At 37.7% G+C, this 21,415-nt stretch overlaps 2 protein-coding genes across 5 annotated transcripts; one reads left to right on the plus strand and one right to left on the minus strand.

The window, feature by feature from the left end:
• Window positions 1-20: 20 nt before the first annotated feature.
• LOC147557999 (mitochondrial import inner membrane translocase subunit TIM10-like) lies at window positions 21-3,504 on the plus strand. 3 transcript variants are annotated; one of them, XM_086659558.1, is made up of 6 exons: window positions 21-215; window positions 463-503; window positions 952-1,004; window positions 2,458-2,496; window positions 2,630-2,699; window positions 3,233-3,504. In XM_086659558.1, exons 2-6 carry the CDS (start codon window positions 468-470, stop codon window positions 3,281-3,283), a joined length of 249 nt encoding a protein of 82 aa, XP_086515684.1. In that variant the 5' UTR covers window positions 21-215; window positions 463-467; the 3' UTR covers window positions 3,284-3,504. The 3 variants fall into 3 exon arrangements, with proteins under 3 accessions (XP_086515684.1, XP_086515686.1, XP_086515685.1); XM_086659560.1 differs by having other exon boundaries at window positions 60-187; XM_086659559.1 differs by having other exon boundaries at window positions 76-231.
• Window positions 3,505-5,607: 2,103 nt separating this feature from the next.
• BSK6 (kinase with tetratricopeptide repeat domain-containing protein) lies at window positions 5,608-11,158 on the minus strand. 2 transcript variants are annotated; one of them, XR_015234236.1, is made up of 10 exons: window positions 10,594-11,143; window positions 10,255-10,478; window positions 10,010-10,145; window positions 9,627-9,760; window positions 9,417-9,522; window positions 8,844-8,929; window positions 8,410-8,598; window positions 8,037-8,201; window positions 6,220-6,858; window positions 5,608-6,113 (listed from the first exon to the last, which is right to left on the minus strand). XR_015234236.1 is itself a non-coding variant. In XM_086659561.1 (10 exons), the coding sequence occupies exons 1-10, from the start codon at window positions 10,670-10,672 to the stop codon at window positions 5,833-5,835; spliced, it is 1,479 nt and encodes a 492-aa protein (XP_086515687.1). In that variant the 5' UTR covers window positions 10,673-11,158; the 3' UTR covers window positions 5,608-5,832. The 2 variants fall into 2 exon arrangements, 1 of the variants encoding a protein (XP_086515687.1); XM_086659561.1 differs by having other exon boundaries at window positions 5,608-6,078; window positions 6,745-6,858; window positions 10,594-11,158.
• Between the last annotated feature and the right edge of the window lie 10,257 nt (window positions 11,159-21,415).

The raw sequence follows: 21,415 nt of genomic DNA on the forward strand, positions 1-21,415 counted from the left end.
CCCATCTTAGATGTAACATGAACCGTCAGATCAGATTAAAATTATATTTCGGTGTTTGTTTCTGTACAAGAAAATATCGCTAGGGACCTTCACTTTTAACCTTCATTTTACGATTCTAGGGTTTGCTTGCTACCTGATTCACTCTGCGGTTGGAGTTCTCACCACAACAATTTCTTCTTCAAGTCTCGTAAGTTTTGTGAAATTCGATCCGCTCGGTTTATATTCATATTTGTAAAGATCCTTTTTTCTTTCTTATTATTTAAATTCTTTGCTTCTGAGCTATGATTCTTCTCTGAAGGGTTTAGCTCTAAAACCCTAATTTTGACTGAACTTCTTTTACTTCTCCGAAATATTATGCTCTTTGATTTTAATTTTTTCATTAACTTTGGAATTTGTCTCAGCCCTAGATTCTGGGCTATTGTTTGTACGGGTTCTTACAAATCTCTCTTTCTCTGATTGCAGTTCCAATGGCTGCTAATAATGCTCAAGCCAATAGAGAAGAGGTACTTCTGCTAATAATGCTCAGTTTTTTAGATAATCAAGCTGTAGCAGCAAATTATTGAGTGGGATTTACTTATTTTGTGATTCCATTTGGTTTATATGGTAGAGAACTGGTTCGATTATATCCTCATACCGGTCGATGCAACTGTTTGTCTCAGCCATGTTCCATTTACTTATTTTGTGATTCCATTTGGGTAGGATGAATGATTAGAAAAAATTGCAATCTTTAGTTTTGTTTTTTTCATAATTCCCTTTTCATTTTAACCTTCTGAATTGTCTCCGATATAAAAAAAAAGGATAGCTATAAAAATGGTTAAGATTTTAGTTTTTATCAATAAGTGCAATGTGGGGTAAAATTACTCGCTTTTTTTTTTTTTATTATATTTCAAACATTATTTGTTTGTTTGTTTGTTTGATTGTGTGTTCTTACATGTTATGTTAATTGTTCAGATGTTTAGTATAGCAGAAAAAGAAATGGAGTATAGGGTTGATACATTCAACAGGTAAGTAGATCTTAGAGCTTTGAAGTTTGATTGTTTGAATTTGTACTGAACTGATATACATCTTATTTTTTTCTCTTTCTCTCATGACTGTTTAGGTTTAGTCCTGAAACCCTTCTTTTTTCTTTTGAACGGTTGAATGAGTATATTGTTCAACATGTATTTGTACAAGTGTAAGAGAAGGGCAAAAGGGTAGGAAGGTTCAAAATTTCCTTCACACCCGCAAAAAACTGTCATGGGATCTATAGTTCTTACCTTCTTAAGAACAAATTCTTCCATTTCTATACAAAATCAATGGAAGTTAGTTATTTTAGCCCTTCCATCATTTGTATGGAGAAGTAAGCTGTTTAGATGTCGTCGTTGATTCTTTGAGAATCCTGTTGTTTCTTGCCTTACATTTAATCCAAGTTATAACTTTAGGCAAGGTGTTCCATAAATTAGTGTATGCCTTTTACGCATCGAGGCATTCGCCTCAATGCAGCTCTTCGCTTTTCTGGAGCAAACCGCCTTGAGGCAGAAAAACATTTTTTTTACATTGTTTATACGCACGTATCGGTCTATATTCTGAGTGGATCCATGAATTGTCCTTTCGGGTATTAAAGCAATATAGCTAGATAAGGCCCATTGAACCTCCAATAAATAGTTCTCAATTCCCTCAATTTAAACATCGTATTAATAGTAACTTACCAAGTAATTTACCAACATCTCGTGAAAAACTGATTGGAAAATCATTGGCCTGTGTTTTGTCCTTGGCCAAGTCCTTGAGTACAAATTTGATTCTTGCTCATCAGATCTGTCTTCTAAACCTGCTGCTTGATTCTCTGTCAATCTTGGTAGCTGCCATGCCCCCCAAATTTGGTTTCCAATAGAGCAGTTATGTGTAAAGGTTAGAGAAATAAGAAGTTATCCCTTCCTTCACATCTAGATCACTGTTTATAACCGAGTCTCGGTAGTCCTATCACAATGTTTTGCAGTGCATTCATTCGCTCTTTCTCTACAGTTGATGATGTGATGGAAAAACACGGTATTTTGTCCTTTCAGCCAAGTTTTAAAGGACTTCTGTCTCATGCTAATTTCTTGTAATCTTAACATTTTATCACGACTAAACTTCCACCCACTTCTCTCTTTCATCAAGCGAGAGTCTGTTCCTGCTCCCTTTACATCAAACAGTGTAATTCTATTTCATCATGTATCTTTTGCAGATTAATGTTTTAAGTTCTAAACATAATTTTATAACAATCATTTAATGTCTAGATGATGTTGATACTAGATGCTTTTAGTAGTTTTTCTTCATAATGATCGACTACCTCCAAATTTCTCTTAAGAACAATTTTACAGCTTAAATTCGGGGTTTTATTGTATTTTGTCACACATTCTTACTAATGGTAGTATGATATATCAAAAGCTTGGTCAATAGTGATATATCTGACTTGTTTCCTGCAATTACTTGATTCAGGCTTACGCAGACTTGCTTTAGCAAATGCATGGATCCAAAGTATGCTTATTTCTCTCATCTCATGTGTTATTAAATGCTGGAAGAATCATGGAATATATGTTAGGTCATTACATTATGTAGTCATATTATGTAATAGAAACGTAAGTTCAAAATGCATAATTGTTACTATCAGATACAAGGAGTCCGAGCTGAACATGGGTGAAAACAGTTGCATCGACCGGTGTGTTTCAAAATATTGGCAAGTAAGTGCTTTGATTCCTTCCTATCCACTCTGCACCTTAGATTCAGTATTCTTCACTTGAGACTTTCAAACTCATGGGCTCAGGAATTGTGTCTCTTGAATACTGATGTTAGAAGTATTTCTGAAGAAATAAGAAATACTTCTCTAGAGTCTAGTATAGTAAACAAAAGAAATTATTGACTATTTCGTTCAGCTTAGATGATACAACATTGATAGTACTAGTACACTCATATAACTTAAAAGAAGGCAATTCCTCAACTAAGCTTTCTTACTATGAGTCTATCAGATGATGACTACTAATGTTGAAAGAGTTTTAGATCGTAGTAGTAACTTTTAGTACAGAGAAACAAGATACACGGTTAAAGTGATCTCAATATGTTACTTCACTCTCACTTAAAACTTAAAAGGAGTAACTCATTTGTTTGTCAATTTTATCGAAGCCTAAATGCATCACTCTATTGTTATAATACCGATTCAAAATGTACTGGAAAAATGAGCATTTTATGTGAATTTGATGAGGCTGTAATTCTGCAGGTGACTAGTCTAGTAGGGCAGCTGCTAGGTTCAAACCGACCTCCCATGTGATTTGGTAGGACGTTCAGTCTCCTATTCATTATTCAGTTGGTTGGGAGGGCAACGCTAAAGACAATTTTCTTTCTGCGGTCATTTGTTTCCTTTAACTTGTTCAGTTGCTGAATGAACTATCTCCGCAGTACATGTGAGATTGATAATGAAACAGCATCCTAGTAAAATTTTGTTCAGGACTGAGAGATTTCAGTAATGTAGCAATAATGTTTTCAGTCCAATAGGAAGGTATGAATCACTTAAATGGGACACCGAACTCTATCCTACTACTGATGTAGTGTCCCACTTATTTATCGATGCAAAATGCCTACACTGCTATATAACGATAACACGGTAGATGTTAATTTTACCTTCCTATGTCTGTTTCCTCTCACTGTCTCCAGTGTAATGTATTATATTGTCTTCTGTCAGACATTCTGTATACCTCCTTTCAAGGAGGCAGAGGAGGAAGAGAGAGAAAAGAAGGTAGAATCCCCATTCCTTTCTCTTCTCAGATTAGGAGTTAAAAAGAGAACCCTAAGTAGGTCAAAGTAACCTACTTTCTCTCTCAATCTGAAACCTTACCTCTCTTAACCTCTCTGTCTCTCTACATCGCTTCTTTAACCATGTTTACATGGGCGGAGCCAGGTATTGAGTTGAGTACCAGCTCTCGTGCTCGAATATGTTAGTTATAGTTTATTATCGAAAAAGGATTATGGTTTGGTCATAGAGAGAGAAAGAAGGATGGTTATCCTCTTATCTAGCACACATGGTATAGCATGTATCAGCCATGGCTTGACCTTTCTTGCTTTTACATTTGTGGTCATTTCTTATTTTGAGTTCAAATCATATGCGAGTGATATTGTTTTGGACATATAATAGATATTATAGCAAGTCATATGCCTTATTTTGGTCATATTTCAAGACCATTTGAGGATTTTTTACACGGAGAATTAATAACATACAAAAATAACTGTAGGTAGATGTGGGGTGGTGGAGGGGTGGGGGGGGGGGGGGGGGTGGGGGAGGGGGTTGGGTGGGAGGGGTGTCGGGGGGTGGGGAGGGGTGTCGGGGGGTGGGGAGGGGTTGGGGGGGGGTGGGAAAGGGGGGGGGGGGGGGGGGGGGGTGGGGGAGGAAACATGTCAAGTTAGATGTGTGTTGGGTTGGGGATGGCACTTGTCTTAGTTAGTTGGAAATAAGGGCTCATTAGCAATGTAACAGAGATCGTCACTTGAGAATTACCGACGAACTCGATGGCACAGGATTGTCTCTGTAACCTTCACTTTGCAGTGAAAACGAAATAGAAGAATATATGTGATCTTGTGTCGCTCCAAACCTTAGCAGTTATCGATATTGTTCTCGCCTTAGACACCTCAGACCAAGGTATGGGATTTTGTTCTTAGCGAAAGCTCTACGGGCCCACTCAAAAGGCTTCAACACTTACTAAGTTTGAGTGTTCACCTATAGCCCAATCTCTAGGCCTATCACGCGTACATTCAGGCTCTGAGCCACCTAGAATATGGTGGTACCCCTTGTTGTCCCATGTGAATCTGTTCTTGCATATATGCCGCAAGTAAGATGTAGTCTATAGTAGATTCAGGCTAGCACATTCTAACTTAGAAACCTGGCTGCTCTCTTGCCTCTATACCTTCAAAAATCTTAAACTACCAAAATCAAGATCTCGTTGATCCCAAGTCTCTGATCCTTCCTGTCAAGGTCACCAAAGGAAGACTGTAATCTGTTATTGGTCTGTTACTCTCTTTGGTAGACTTCTCTGACCTACAGCGCATGGTGCAGCTTCTGTTTGATCACGGAGAGCCAGGGTGGGCTCCGAAGCAAGTCTTGCAGGCGAGAGAGCAAGGGTTTTTATTCTGGTCGAAAGTGTAGTTTTCTTCTGGCTGACAAAATCACATCCATAAAGCTGACCCTGGACTTCTACTGTCATGTTTTTCCTGTTATTTCAACCAAATACATCAGGCCAAGTGGAAGTCATTTAGCCCTAGGTAACCCGTTCAAGTGAAGCCTTCATCTGTGCTAAACAACTTACCTCAACCTCATTGGACATGTAGAACCTGCTTCCTGGTTGCTTTTCTGAGACGCACTAGTGTAATTACTCAAATGTCGGCATACATTCTGCACAACCGTACTTGGGGTGTCTAGGTAAGGGTATAGTAGACAAGGAACAAACAAGACGTGCTAACAAAAGAGGTTAAACGCCATCGGTTTTCGTATCGGAGTATGAAAATTGAAACCTGGTTAATTTTCTTCTCGTTGTGGCAAACCCCCAAGTTTTTCATCTATGCCCAAGATTTCTGAAAGGAGTTTATGGAGAAAAAAAGGTACAATTTTCTAAGCAAATTTCATGGCATAAAAACTGTGAACAGAACTCCCGGACGATTTGAGATACCATATAAAACTGGAAGTTAAAACTCCCCAACATGAACTTCTCAAAAGTTATGTCGAGAAGTGGCAAAAGGAAGAAAGACTCAAATGGCGAGGAACGAAATACATACAAAAGTGTGAACTCAAAAGACCCAAAGTGTGAGATAAAGAAAAACCCCTGTACAGTTTCAACTTTTACTGTTTTTTCTGGCCTCCAAGTTTGTTCCGTCCTTGAGTGTTTCTTGTGCATCAGTGTCCATCCCAAGGCTGAACAAGGCAGCCGCTTGAAGATAGAATGCTGTTGGCCATTCGGGTGAAATGACCTGCGCTTGCATAGCGTCGCCGAGGGCTTCTTGTGGCATGTCGTTCATCAAGTAAGACAAGCATCGTCGAGCAAATACAGTTGGTGATACCATTGTCCCACCATCAATGAACTGCATAGAAAGGGAGAGAGATATAATTCAAATAACTATACACCATCAACTTGAAACTCAGGTGGGGCCTTTTAAACTAAAACTGTCACAAAATTACTTGTACAATCTTTTTTACTTAATTTTTTTCTATTCGGAGGAGGCGCATTTCAGTCAGATGGGCATTTAATACAACAGTATGGAGGTGGAGTTGGTTCTGACAAACTAATCCCACTCTCTGTTGGTCACCTAAAGTGCTCAAGTTTGTACTAGATTTCTAGCTTTTTATGAGAAGAGCATTAGTAATGGATTTTCTAGGACAATATTACACCTTCGAACTTCCGCCAATCTCAAATTGAGAAGTTACAAAGGTAACATGATCATTTTTCTCATTATAAGACTTGCACAATTAACCAAATCCTTCACTTTTTAGTTGAATGAATATACACACTTACTGCTCGTATATCTCACAGTCACATTAAGAAGAACTAAATTCGGTCAATGTGACAATACACACTGCATTTGCCACTATCTCGGAAACTTGAATAACATGTTTTATATCATCGACATATCTGAGGGCCCTCATTCATTTGTTTCCAAGAAAAAGAATATTTTTTTTGAAAAGTAAGAAAAAGAATCTTCGTTCAAGTACTTTAACCGATACAAAGAAGCTTAGAGGAAAGAACTTACCACTGTGTAACAATCAATGGCAGTTGCAAACTCTTTAGCTCGAAAAGCTGTATCTCCATGTTTCTTAGAGTTCAACGTCTCTTGCATTTGGTTCGTCCACATTTGAAAAGAAAGCTGCAGCCAGACAACAATTAGAAACATCAGGTGTAAATTTTGTGCATTAAAAAGGAACCTGAAATAAACTAGAGCAGAGAGCATTATCTTTTTCTCGGTCCTCAAACAATTATACATAAACAATCAGGACTTGTGGATTTTGGCACGGTTGGCTGATTTTTAATGCAAGTAGGCAGTGTGCAAAAATGAATACTAAGCCCGCATTTGCAACAAATGCATGTCCTTGATCTTTCGGTACTACTACCTAGCAGACAACACTTGTTGGTATTGCCATTGTTTAGCTATAGTCGTCATTACTAGTGATACACTTATACTACTACTCATTGGAAGGGTATGTTTGGGGAAGGAGTAACCAAAAGCATGCAATTTTTTTTATTAAAAGCATCTAAGTTTGAGTAAGTAGAACACTATCACGACGTTTAGAGAAACGGAAGCATGTCAGAAACGAGAAATTGGAAGACAAAATGATGCATTGCCTGACACTTGTATACTTGCCATCTAATTGAAAGTGAAACTGATATCAAACTGAGATTGGAAGAGCAAAAACAGATTTTTCACGATAGTTGCAACTCCAGAAAAGAACAATGAGCTGAGTAACTACACCTCTTTTAACTTTTCCTTGCTTCGGCAATTTATGAGGAAATTGTATGTAAAGAAATCCACAAATATGGAGGCAGAAGGAAGTCGTACTCGTAACGATGTATATTGAGTTTCATTTGAATACCATAAATGAAAAGAGTTACACCATGAGACTGTATCTATGACATAGTAAATTATGGGGGCAGAAAGAAGTCGTATTTATGTAAACCGACTGTTGAGAACCATATCTATTCACATGAAAAAATAAAGAGACAGCAAATCAATACATGAAACAAATATTTCCTAGCACAGATTACTGGACATCAGGGGAAGTGATATCATCAAGTAATTTTACTTCATTTCTTCTCTCTTTTTCAGGTAGTGATGAAGTGACAGGATATAAACTTCTGAAGTTTAGGCAGGTCCAAAACTAGGTCATAACATTAACCAGCAACAATGCTTCCGTGACACATAAGTTATATTCTATTTCTTTGATCCAAGTGAAATGGGCAAGTGGTGAAATGAAGTAAACTGATCAGTAAATATTTCGCCAAAAAGGAAAAGAAGAGGTAGATGTTATTCCAGGAGAAGACCCTAACCTCATTCGCAACTCCCTCATCATCCTTGTATCCAACTTTCTCCAGTATTTCATGAATAGCAGTAAGATCCATCCGGGAGCAAGCCTCCCCAAAAGGTGTTAATGTCAATGACTCCGTTGAAGATGTAGTTCCTTGTGAAATACCCATCAACTCCTTTGACGGAACCTTCAAAAAGAAAAAGGAAACCAAAGTATGTGAGGCCAAAATAAGCGAATCAAGGCAACACATTAGTTAGACAAGGGGCTATTTTTTTCTCCTAAAGGACAAGAAAGGCAGGTTATATTCCATTCAGAACATCTAATTCAAATGTATTGACCCGTCCTACAGACGGGGGCATTGAGAAAATTTCTTCCTTGGGAAATAGTGTGCTTACCTCTGTGTCCTTCTGAAGAGAAGTAAGAGCAGTCACGAGCGACTTTGCATTTGGTCTCTCACGAGCCTCATATTGCAAACAACGAGAAGCTAACCGAACCAATTCAGTTCCATCGTCATTTGAGAAATGACCCTCCAAGCAAGAATCCATCAGCATCATAAAATTTTTGCCACGTATAAGATCGAGTGCCTGCATGAAGATAAAAGGAAAGCTTCAGTTTTAAAATCAGATGTGAAACAGGAAAGTTCATATAAGATGGTCCAGAGCAGGGAGCTAATTATCTGTTTTTCTAACTATTAACAGTACACACATTTCAATGGTTAGGGATATAATCACTTCGAAAATATAGCAATTTGTAGCAGAGGAACAACCACAAAACATTAACTCAACAAGTTTCCACCATGAGAAATAGAATTTAGAACGTGAAAACTCACATGGCTCGGTGGTATGTGTTTGCCACTAAGAAGATCAAGTAATAGAGTGCCGAAACTGTAGACTACACTTTCTGCTGTCACTCTTCCTGTCAACCAAAAATTATGAGAAGAAAATTAGCAGTTAGAGTCGTTGAGTTACAAACACTAGTAAAAAATGGAAATGACAATTGCTGGAGTATATTTACTAACCCAAATTGTACGGCAGTCCTAAGACTAATCTCTAGAATGACCGAAATACTTATATAAAGCTAACTAGCAGGTAAAGAGACAAAAATATGAAAAGGATGATCAAAACATCAATGAGTATGTCTTTAAGGAAATAAGTAAACACAAAAACGGTGCATCACTGGTTAACGATCTTACAATCCTAGTAATGGTTTTGTGCTAGATCAACAAAGGAAATGCATTTATTACTAGATAAGGGCATACCACAAACGCCCACACTAAATATATTAGTGGTACAACCAAAAAAGGAACTTCCAAATGGGGACTAACGCGAACATATTTATTGCAAACAACAAAAGCAATTGGAAAGAAAAAAACAAAAAAGATAGTATAAAATAAAAAATCTACCTGTCCTCATATACTCTGGAGGGGTGAAAGCCAAGTTCGTACTGTAACTCTTTCCATCTCTGCTATTCTTCATGAGGCCAAAGCATGATAGTCGTGGATTACCATCCTGCAAAATAATCATTTACAGTGAGCGATGGAGAATAAAAACAACCAACTCTCTGCTAAAACTGATGTTAAAGTTTAAACGGTTAAAGAAGAAATACTCTTTACCTGGTCAAACAAAACTCTGTAAGCATTAAGATCATGATATAGTGCTCGCCCCTTCACGCTGCAATAGTCCAAAGCTTGTGCTAAATACAATGCCACTCTCAATCTCATAGCCCATTTCATTGGTTGGCTCTCCCCTAATATCAAGTTAATCAATTTTACTTCCAATGAAATCAATCTGGCAATAATAAAGATCCCCAAAATTTATTTTCTCAACTAGTTCGATAATTACAGATCAAACGACTAATTACTCCTTGAGTTCATAAATCCCAAATCAAATCTAACTCAACAACTCGTATTGCAATCTGAATAATAGAAAATTCCCTTGAACAAGATTGTTTTATGAAAATCTATTACTAGGGTATGATTATAAAAGATGGACTTACAATGAAAGAGATGTTTGGCGAGGGTTTCGTATGGCATGAACTCAGCAACAAGCAACCTCTCATCGCGTTCGCAACAACATCCTATCAAATTCGCCAATCGCTCGTTCCGAAGTTGACCTACTAATCTTGCTTCTTCCTATAAACATAAACCCAAAAACGTTTATTAAGAAAACCCATAATAACAAAAAATGAGATTGAAATAATACAGATAGATAGAAAGAGAGAGAGAGAGAGATAGAACAAACAAGGAATTGGCGATGATCAGGCCAGGCAGATTTGTTGAAACGCTTAACAGCGATAAATCGATCATTAGGGAGCTTCCCTTTATAAACAACATTAGGAGCTTTCTCACCATGTTCAGATACAATATTATCAACAGAGAATCCTGAAGTTGCAACCCTAAGTTGTTCAAATGTGTATTCACTGAAACTGGGTAAAGATGAATCTTGGTCCTTCTTCCCTCCATTATCTGCAACAATAATAACTGATTACTAAACCTCTTTTCTTTATAATTCCCATAAAAAAAAGCATAGATTTGAAGGAATTAAAAGGTGGGTAGGGAAGATAAAGTAATAAATACATACCATCAGAAGAGTCTACGTCGGTAGGTTTAAATTGAGATTCCCACCAACATACTGATAATTTTGAACAACGAACTCCCATTTTTTGAAGATCTAGCACTGTGGGTTTTCTAGAGAGAAAGAAGAAAGGTGGGGGGGAGATCAGAGAGACTTGAGTATATAAAGACAGAGAAGTGATAGTGAGAGAGAGTTAGATAGTTGGATCCAATGAAAGGGTTTTATATTTCTATATCTATCCCCTCTCTCTCTCTCTCTCTAACACAAACAATGTTATGCGTGTATCTGTTTCTCTCTCTCTCTCTACTCTCTTTCTCTCTCTACTCTCTCTTTATAATATAATAAAATGAAGGGTGGGTTGATACAAAATTAGGGATTTTATAATACTCCGAGATTTCGGCTGTTCTCTGAATCTCAACTCTCCATCCAGTTCACAAACATCATCATCTTCCCCATCATCACCATTCTTCCTTGTTTTCTCTTTCTCTCTCTCTCTACCCTCTTCTCTCTTTTTTTCTTTTCTGTTTTAACCGACAGAGTAACCGAGCTCCGACTAATAAATTTCCTCAATTCCTCGTCAAAAATGACGATTTAATCGTCAAAAGTTTAGGGAGTGTTTGGTAAAACTATGAAAAATGGTGGGTCTAATAATAATAATAAGTTTGAAGCCTTTACTTTCTTACCTTTTTTTAAGACGTAACCTAATTAAAAGTAAACAGATTGAAAAGTACTTAAAAATTAATGTAAAAGTTGTTCATTAGAGTCAGTAATTATGGGCTTAGAGGGGGTGGTTAAGATAAGTAAATTATGTGATGGTGATATTTATTAAAGGTCTATCTGACATCCTAAATACATGCTTGAAAGTTAAAAAGTTTAAGCTCTTTTTTCCTTTTTGGGTTTATTTTTAAGCCCTTAAATGATTCCTTCTCCATACTGTGCATGCAAGTTTTTTTGCATTGAGATTTGCAATGGCAGTAATAAAAAAACAGTCCTAAGCATGTGCAAGAAAACGCCCATGGTAAAAGTGATTTTTTTTCATACATATGAAAATAGGGTTAATTACGTTTTCGCCCTCAATTTGGATCGTATGGCTATTTCGGTATGTATGATAGTTAGTGGTGGATCCATGTTGTCTAGGGGTAGGGGTGGGAATCGGTCCGGACCGGTCGGTATCGGACTCTAACTTCATCGAACCGGTCGACTCGGACATAAACTGTTAGTGACCACCTATTTATTCGGGCGGACTCGGACGGTCACTCTCAAGAATTATTTGTCCATTGACCGTCCAAGACCGTTTATTTTACCGGTCTGGTCGGACACCGGACGGTCTCGGTCCGGACTTTTCAATAAATTTACTTAATTCAGAACTTTATTTTTATTACCACAAACAAAATTACTTGCAAATGAAGATGTTTAGCCAAGAAATCAAAAGTAAATATAAAAAAGAAAAAACACAGTTGATCATCATTTGACAAGATATAATTAAGCCATGCACTAATGTTTGGTCTTCCAGAGGACTGTATGACTATAGCCAACGATCATCATATATTTATATGTCTATAAAATTCAATGGTCAACTTTTAAAAATGAGGACAGTTTAGTCGGTCAACCTATTCGATCACTCGTACCGGTCGGTTAGCGGTCGGTCCTTCGACATAGAATTTTGACCGTGACCGTCCGCCAATTCTTTCGGGCCGGTCGGACACTGACCATTATGACCATCGGGTGCCCATGGACACTTTTTATCTCGGCTGAACGGATCGGATAGCGGTCTTTCGGATCTTTTTCCCACCCCTTTCTAGGGGTATTTAGGGTTTTTAAAAATTTTCCAAACCGATTTTTTATAGAGACTTTTTAGATTCCCCTCAAAGTAAATCCTAGATACGCCACTGATGATAGTTCGATTTAGTTGACAAGGACAAATTTTTTTTTTTGTGTTCTTGTGCAATCACCCTATTGACATTTTTGTCAATAATTTTTATCCACATCATGTTTATCTTTCCCCTCCACTTTACCCTCTCACTCTTCTACTTTATCTCTCTCATTCTTCACAACGTTTGTCGATCGACTACCTTCTGATGATGTAGAAAAGTGGCTTTTCAAAATCGTTCATGTACATTTGAGTTTTTTGCTTCTCTGTGTCACCGGCGAGGAGATGAGGGACTAACTGCAAAACTCAGACGATCATGCATGTTCAGTTTTGCATGTAAAAAAGTCAAGTAATCGAAGGGTAATGATTGCATATCCTTTCGGGGCAAACCTATGTAATTTATATGGTTTGCATGACGGTGGTGAATTGTCGGATTAAAGGACGACATGTGACATGACCGTTAATAGAGTCATCCTCATCGTAGTAGATACGATCATATCTCGAGCTAAGACAAGCAAATATTCAGCGTTATCAAACATTCTGCGTAACCGTCATTTCTTAGGCAGAGCAAAGCTCAAGGTGCCGAGCATATTTATGTCGACTCCTGTGTCTGGGTTCAGGTTACAGAGCTTGATTCAAATCCACCCTTCTACTGGCCTTTAAATCATGAAAGAGCTCAAGGTGCATAAGAGACTCGTGGAGACATCCCCCATGTCGGGCTCAGGTGACAGAGTTCGTTCGTGTCCACCTCTCTGATGTTTTCGTCAAGGTCTCGCTCGTGCCTATTCAGGATTCGGCTACCACCTAAGTCAATCAGCTGACTTCTTTGACTGGTCAAGGCTGACCAATATTTGGCTCATTACCTTCAAAGTTCAAACAAAAAAATCATTCCTTTTCTTCTCCCACCACCAGAAGGAGATTTCCTTCGATCAAGATGACAATGCAATCAATTTATCGGACATGAAAAATGATGAAGATCATCATAAAGTTCGATCTTTTTATGTAACACAATGTTAAGCTAGAAACCTTGGATGATCCAACTAACGACGACCGAATCTTACAATGAATTACATATAAAGAACGTCAGTTCGATCAGAACATATGACTAAAGGGAATGGGGCATAAGGCACATATTAGATTCGACCAAAGGATGCCCGAAAAGGATTGGATTGAAGCTCGATCCAAGCAACAAAGGGATGGCCGACTGAGAGTCCCATTAGGGATGTCAACGGGGCGGGTTTGGGACGGGTTACCTCTTTCCCAAGTCCGCCCCGTTAGTAAACGGGTTTTACCATTCCCGTCCCAATAGTTAATCGGGGCGGGTATTTAATTACCATACCCGTTCCGATTAGAAATTACTTAACCATTACCGACCCGCCCCGCCCCGTTTAACATGAAACGGTGCGGGGCGGGTCGGATTTAAACATAAATTTCATATTTTTATTTCAAATAAGTTAGATTAATCAAAATAATATAAATATTATAAAAAAAAATTTATAACATTTTGGTTTTATCAACTATAAACACTACAACTTATTACATAATATAAAATAGTTAAATTGATGATATAAGATAAAAAGTTTTAGAAACCTATTGTATATATAATAATACATAACATATATAATCGGGGCGGGGCGGGTTTTACTACCTAATCCCAAACCCGCCCTGAACCCGGTAAATGGTTTTATCTTCATACCATTACCGTCCCATTTAATAAACGGGGCGGTAAAACCCGTTCCATTAGGGGCGGATTCGAGGAAAAACCCACCGGTTCGGACTAAATTGCCACCCCTAAGTCCCATCCCTTGGGACTTTCTTGGTTGACTATGACACAATGGGATGTGGATTGTGTTCAATTCACATCCAAGGGAAACCCTTTTTCAGAAGAAGTTCTGATAAAATCTTATCTAAAGTAGATAGTTCTATTTTGATCAACTTTAGGAATTCTAATTCGATTACCATTCTAACTTTAAGAACATATAAAAGGGGTTGATTAAATCAAAAAAAAGTGTGGAAGAGTTTTTAATCTATATCTTTTATCTACACTGGCAGAAGATAGAAAAGGGGTTGAAATTCCCAACAAGCTATGCAGTCGGCCAGAAAGAGTTTTCGGTATCTTCATCACTAAAGAAGGATCAACGGGAGTCTAGCATATGGTTCTATTTAACCTAAAGAGTGGAGATCAGTAAGATTGCTCGGGCATCTCAAGTAAGGGAACTGCGATTTGGAGTTCTGGATCTTCAGAGAAAAGGCAATCAAGTTTAGTCCAAGGAAAAAAGCGAGTTAAGGTAATTCTGATGTTTTATCTAGTTCTTTATTAGTTTATGCATATGATTCTGGTAAATTATTGTTCGATATAAGGTACTGAGATTTCGTTAAGAACCACAATAAATGTCATAACCCAACCCCACCACCACTATCGTCGCCACTACCTCTACTTCCCTTCATATAGATCTAGAAGTTTCATATGCAAAAGAAGGCTTAACCAGAATGTTTGTCTGATTAAACCGATGAAGAGTCATCAAGTAAAGCTATACCTTATTTACTTAATGTTACCAGACAAAATTTTGACAACGGGGATATCTTCCCCTTCATCGAACGTAGAGAATATATATATATATATATATATATATATATATATATACATATATATATATGAGATAGTAAAGAAAGTGATGGGAGAGAAGGGAAGAAGAGAGCAAGACAAAAATAAGAAAAGATAATGGAGAAAGATATAGGAGAGAGAGAGAGAGGAAGAATGATGCTGGTAGTGATGGGGGAAGCAGTGGCGGTTGTGGTGAAGAAGAAGGAGAAGAAAGAGGAGGAGGCGAAGAAGAAGAAGAAGATGATGAAGAAAATGAAGATGAAGAAAAACAAGAAGAAGAAGATGAAGAAGAAGAAGAAGAAGAAGAAGAAGAAGAGGAAAACAAGTTTGAAGGTCGCTGGAGAAGGTTGTCGACCATCGACCTTAGCGAAGGAGAACAAAGTTGAAGAGTTAAAGTGTGAGATGAAGTAAGAGAGAATGAGAGAGTGATGATGTGGATAGAAAAAAGAAAAATATTATTTACAAAAACACTGTAAGCATAGTTTCAAAAAAGACAAAAAGGAATTAGTTGTGGGGGCCAAAACAAATTGTCGAACGGTTGTGGGCCAGAACGACCAATTAATCACAAATTGGGGTCGGCAATGGAACAACCCTAAAGATAATTTTCAGATTGATAACTTGTTTTGGAGTCCACATTTTAAATCTATAACTCATATAAGCTCTTATCGAATTTAACCTTTCAACATGAATAAACTGAAATTATACAAAATCTACACTAGATTAGGAAAGATTGTTGTAAAATCTATCTAGGCTTTGAACTAGGCTAGTAGTCCATAGTAGTGGCCAATAGGCCATGTCGACATTTTTGACATCCGCCGCCGACACAACCCAGAAATAAAGAGACCAAAAATGACATAATCTGTGCTTGGAGTAATGGGCACCAGAAGATCATTGTTCTAGGATGTATACGTCTGTTCCACGAAAGACAGACATGTTGTCCTGCCCCGTAAGATCTGATGGGATCTAAAAAAGAACCTATTATTGGGTTTGTAAAAAGGTATTTTTCCAAAATACCCTCTTTGTAGCCCGTTTTATGGTTGCTGAGGGGAAGGGGTATTTTGGTCTTTACAACCACCTCCCAACAACTATAAAACAGTTAATAAGGGGGTATTTCATGATACTTTTTTTAAAAAAATCAATAAAAAAATAACGAAATCGTAAAAAAGTTATCTTTTTTTTAATAAATACAAAATGGTTTCTTCATCGATAATACGTTTCATCTTCAATCAAATCTTTTTTCTACTATTACTACGCATTACAAACTATCAACTTCACATATACTTTACATTCTCGACCAATTATCATTATCTTCTACAGATTCTCCGCATATTTTATATTTAATCAAAATTCAAGGTACTTCAAAAGTTCAAGATTTGTTTAGGATCAAGAACTTTAGGTCATTCAAGAGTTCAAAATTGTTTAGGATAACAAAATTCAAGAGGTCATTGCATTTCACATTTCATAATCAAGAATTCTTATCCAAAGGTACTCATATTTCAAACTCTCAATCCTCCAAATTTATATATATGGATCCTTCTTAGATCTTTGATCAAATGGTTTGCATTCCAATCTAAAGTTCATGATGTTTTTTATGCCAGTCGTGGTAGAAGTAGTTTAACTCAAAGTTTATCTAATGTATTTATATCACTAAATAAGGTACATGTAGTCTAAGTGGCCTTCAAATCCCATGTAAGGACCTGTAAGGGTATTTACATGACCTTTAAAGTTCAAGCTTCGTGGTTACGACGGTTAATGAGCTTATTCACTTCATGTTATGCCTTCTTATTGTATCTTCATGATGTATTAATAGCATATAATCACTCTCAAAGTCCTTTGCAAAAAATGTAATTTAGGCATAAAAATAGAAACAAGATACGAAGTCACATATCCTATTTTTGTGAAATGACATGTGAAAAAAACAACCTATGAATCGCAAGATGACAACTAGTAGTACCTTTTAGATCTTCAAACATCGATAGTTGTTATAATAAAATGTTATTATGAAGAAAATAAAATACTAACAGTGACTTCAGGGGTAAATAAGGGTCAATTCTGTTTTGGCTCCATAAGTGTCCGACAATTCGATTTGGCCCCCAAGGAAAGAAAATTCAACTTTTTCCGAAATTATCTTTAGGGGTCAAATTGAAATTAATCTAAAAAATTAAAAACCATCCACCTCATCCCTCCATCTCTCTTTCATTTCATCACCTCTCTCTTCCACTTCATCTCTCTCGCCACCTCATCGTCTTCTCCTACGAAGGTCGTCGACCGACCATTTTTCCTGTGACCTTCAATAAAAAAATTATTTCTTCTTCCTCTCTGTAATGTTCTAGATCCAAATTGAAAAGTTTGGTGTCCAGACTTTGAAGGTCCAGAAACCAGACCTCTGACGAAGGGGATCCTCCCTTTCACCGAAGCCAAGAGTAGAGAAAGAAAGAGAAAGGGAAAAGAAGAGAGATCAAGAAAAATTAAATTTTGTTTTTATTGAAGGTCGCCCGAAAATGGCTGGTCGGAGAAGACGATGGGGTGGCGAGTGAGATGAAGTGGAGGGGAGAGGTGATGAAATGAGAGAGGGGGGAGGGATGAGGTGGAGTTTATATTTTAAATTTTTTGGATTAATTCCATTTTGGCCTCCAAGGATAGTTTTAGAAAAAGTTGAATTTTTTTTACCCTTAGAGGCCAAATCGAACTGCCAGACACTTATGGGGGCCAAAACGTCGAGCTTAGGAGGCAGCTATGGTGCGAGGGTGTGGGATTTTTTGGTGGAGCCCAAACCCACCCGTTATCTAGAGACGGGTTAGACGTCCAGTATCGACGTCGGGCTTCCGTCATGCATTTTTCTCATTGTATTTGGGAATTTTAGGTCAGGTTTCGGGCTACCAGACCATGTTCCCAACCTTATGGCTCACCATGAAACTCATGAATTTTCTGAGGTTACTTTGAAAACACATCTCCAGATTCAACTCCATATTGTATTTTTGGAGTCTGCCAAAGGCTATCTTTCGGCTAGAGATGAGCTCTGATCTTACTCTTGATGATCTTGCCATCCACATAACACTTCATTACTTTTTCTAAATATACGCGTGAAATATTTTGTTGACTAGCCTCCAGTAAGAGGCCCTAACATTCTTCAAGTCAAACTACATATGCTGATAATAACATAGCCATCTATAAGTCTGAAAGACTATGTGTTCCTGGTTTGCATGATGGACTGTTATTTGGTGGTAACAATTAAAGGCATCCATAAAGCTGAGCAGAGCATGCCCAACTATTGATTCACCAGCTGGTCAATAGATGGCAAAGAGAAGTTTACTTTTTAGCAAGCTTAATTTAGGTTTGGAAATCCCACACGCAACCTAGGTGGGTAAACACATTTGTAATTTACACATCAAATGGGAAGTGAAAACACAAAAGAACTTCAAAAAACGAAAATGGAAAATCGACCTCTGACTTTGGCTCTGAAGTAAGAAGGTTTTTGGGAACTGCGTTTGATACAACTGGTTTACCCACAACAACAACCACTTCAGTAATTGCAAGGAGTCTTTGTGCACATCAAATAATTTCATAGAAGAAATGGGTCAGATTGTGACAACAAAAAATTAGGGTTTAATGAAATCTTGAGTTTTTTGGATGGTGGTGGTGAGCTACCTTGTTATTCTCAGCTCCAACTTGTGCATTAGTAAGTAATTGTTGACAGAAACTCCTGTGACCAGAGATTGAATCAGTTGAAGATCAAAGAGAGGGAGACTAAGATAGGAAGAAAGCCCTAACAAAAATCTGAAACCAACTCTAACAAAAATCTTTAACATGAAAAAGCCTTAGTTGTTCAAACAAGATCAATTTCATAAATCCTGAGTTCAAATCCAAGTACTTTGAAGTATGATAAGAGTTAATGATCTACCTGATGATGATTTACAGTTAAACGAGACAAAGACGAACAAGCCGACACGTCCTTCTAATGCCGGGGAAGATGGCGAGTTCAATCTTCTTCGGTGTAAGGGCAGAGCGGTGACTAAGAATTTGGAGGCCCCGTGCGAAATTTAAAACTAGGCCCTTAGTACAATAAACAATTAAGAGCAAAAATTGAACAAAATATGAAGAGCAAGGAAGTCAAACTCGAGTCACTAGCATGGTATTTTCATCCCTTACCAACTGAACTTCTCCACATAACTTGTTTGTTTGATTTCCTTTACTATATTAGAAAACCTCACCTTATAAAAATGGACAATTACATTAAATTTTGTAGGTGGGGCCAGGGCAAACGCCCAGCCCGCCCCCTCAACCACGACCTTGTGTAAGGGTTTTCTAAACTGATAAGGGAAAAGGCTTTCGATGCTTTTGGCGAAAAACAATTTTGGGTGCACGCCTTCTAGTCTTGGAGCTTTAATTTTACCGCGCACTCTAAATATTTGACGCAAAGTTTCGTAACCATTTTTTGCCTATTACGAACATTTACTATGCTTTATTGGGCCGTAGCAAAAACCTGATTTCCAAATTGTGAATTTTTTTGGCTTACGACACAATTGACCTGGACATATGAATAGCAATTGCACACGGCATTTGTAGCTATTAGTCAGTATTTGCTACAACTACTAGATATTCATAGCAAATGATTGACTAACAACTAAAATACATTTATTCCATAGCAAAAAAGGCATAGCTAAAGCCCACCTATTTTTTGCAGTGTGTATAGCCGACACACATTCTCCAAGTGTTATTTTTCTTTAAAATCAGTACGATATTCACCAACCATTCTGGATAATGGGTCTTTGTGATGAAATCTAGATGTTAGAAGCTGTAAGAGGCAGTTTCTAAAAATTGAAGAGGAGGTTTAAGAGGCAGCAATAGGCAGTTTCCAAATTGGGATGGTTTCCAATTTTTTGGCTCAATAGGCAGCTTCCAATTTTTTGGCTTATAATATATATAAATAGGGGTTGAGTGCTTTGTAATCAACACATCAACACAAGCAACAACAACTCTTCTTTAGAGAGAGCTAAAGAGAGAGAGCAAGTGAGAGAGAAATTTTTTGTTCATAGTTTTGAGCGGTGTTAAATTTCTCGGTCGTCGAAGATTTAGTATATAAGGTTAATTTATATACGGTACCATCTTGGGACGAACTTGCGGGTTGTGTTAGTCGTCTTCATCTATCCTTCAATAAAGATTTCTTGTTCGCCCGAGGACGTAGGCTTTAAAGCCGAACCTCGTTAAATTCTGTTCGCATATTTGATTTTGACTTAGCTTTTCGATTAATCTTCATAATCGGATCAATTTCTAGGATAGGTTCGATAGCTTCCGCGACTTTTAGTTATAACAGAAGCTTTCCTACATCCTTGGGTATCATTGCTTGATTATCCGTGGTGAAATTTCTTTTCTTCTGCTTAACAACCTAATGCTCTAGTTTGAAGGTCAGTCTGCGGAAAAACATAAAGGCATCTATCACCGCACTCCGTTAATGCTAAAGACATAGATATGCATGTAGCTCCTCAGGAACTCTATAATTCTTGCCGCTCTACCTTCATTAGGGTATTGCCTACATACGTCACCTCTGCATTGATACCATCATATCTTTCGAGGTAACTTGCTCAGTTCTTTCTACCACTTCGACCTCTGCCGATGCATGTGTGGTTAATCTTTGCCACATTAACTTTGTCAATCACAGCATGGTGCCTCGCCTGCCTCTTTGATTTTTGATATGACTAGGCTCTGCTCGGCTTCAACCATCTAAACCTCTTCTACTGATTTTTCGATGACCATAGGGGAGAAAATTTCTGCATCAAGCTCTGCTATCGCCATCATGAAGCATTCTCTAGCTAAGTCCATGTAACACTCTATGGCTACTCTCAGATTTCTTCTACTTGTTCCCTCTAGGCTTGTACTGGAACATGGTATTTCAACATTATACATATGGTTACAAGATTATGGCTCCAGAGGCCTGCAAGAATCGTGGTCCCAATATGATGTTATAAGCTAAGGGGACATTCACCACTGTGACATATCTAACTGCACCTCCCTCTTGTACTCATTTTATCATCACCGACAGTAGTATCAAACCTTATGTTATAAGCTAAGGTTGTCGTTTTTAGCGAAAGAAAGTGAATAGATGAAAAACTGTCCAATTAAATGTTCGGTTAGTTTAGTCAGAAAAGAAGAGGATCACAACTGTTGAAGAGAGGAAAAAAATCAGTTCGTGTATAGAGAGTGGATGTTGGTCAAGCTCGTGACTCTTCAGTTTCTCAAGGGATACACGGGGTAAAAAAATATTAGAGATGGGTCAATTCGAGTTTTCACCCCTTGTGGACCTCCGACCACGTAAACGATTTATATTGACTCGTGACCCATTTAAAGAGCAAAGA

This window comes from Eschscholzia californica, unplaced genomic scaffold (assembly GCF_041429995.1).
Source record: "Eschscholzia californica isolate CP2 unplaced genomic scaffold, dmEscCali1.0.p SCAF_2, whole genome shotgun sequence".
Taxonomy (NCBI): Eukaryota; Viridiplantae; Streptophyta; class Magnoliopsida; order Ranunculales; family Papaveraceae; genus Eschscholzia; species Eschscholzia californica.

Excerpts from the sequence above, each read along its gene's own strand:
- LOC147557999 (XM_086659558.1), top strand. The coding sequence starts at position 468 with ATGGCTGCTAATAATGCTCAAGCCAATAGAGAAGAG. Across the intron at positions 504-951 it reads CTCAAGCCAATAGAGAAGAG|ATGTTTAGTATAGCAGAAAA; the intron begins GTACTTCTGCTA and ends TTAATTGTTCAG. Across the intron at positions 2,497-2,629 it reads AGCAAATGCATGGATCCAAA|ATACAAGGAGTCCGAGCTGA; the intron begins GTATGCTTATTT and ends TGTTACTATCAG.
- BSK6 (XM_086659561.1), bottom strand. The coding sequence starts at position 10,672 with ATGGGAGTTCGTTGTTCAAAATTATCAGTATGTTGGTGGGAATCTCAA. Across the intron at positions 10,479-10,593 it reads CGACGTAGACTCTTCTGATG|ATAATGGAGGGAAGAAGGAC; the intron begins GTATGTATTTAT and ends TTATTGTTGCAG. Across the intron at positions 8,599-8,843 it reads AACACATACCACCGAGCCAT|GCACTCGATCTTATACGTGG; the intron begins GTGAGTTTTCAC and ends ATCTTCATGCAG.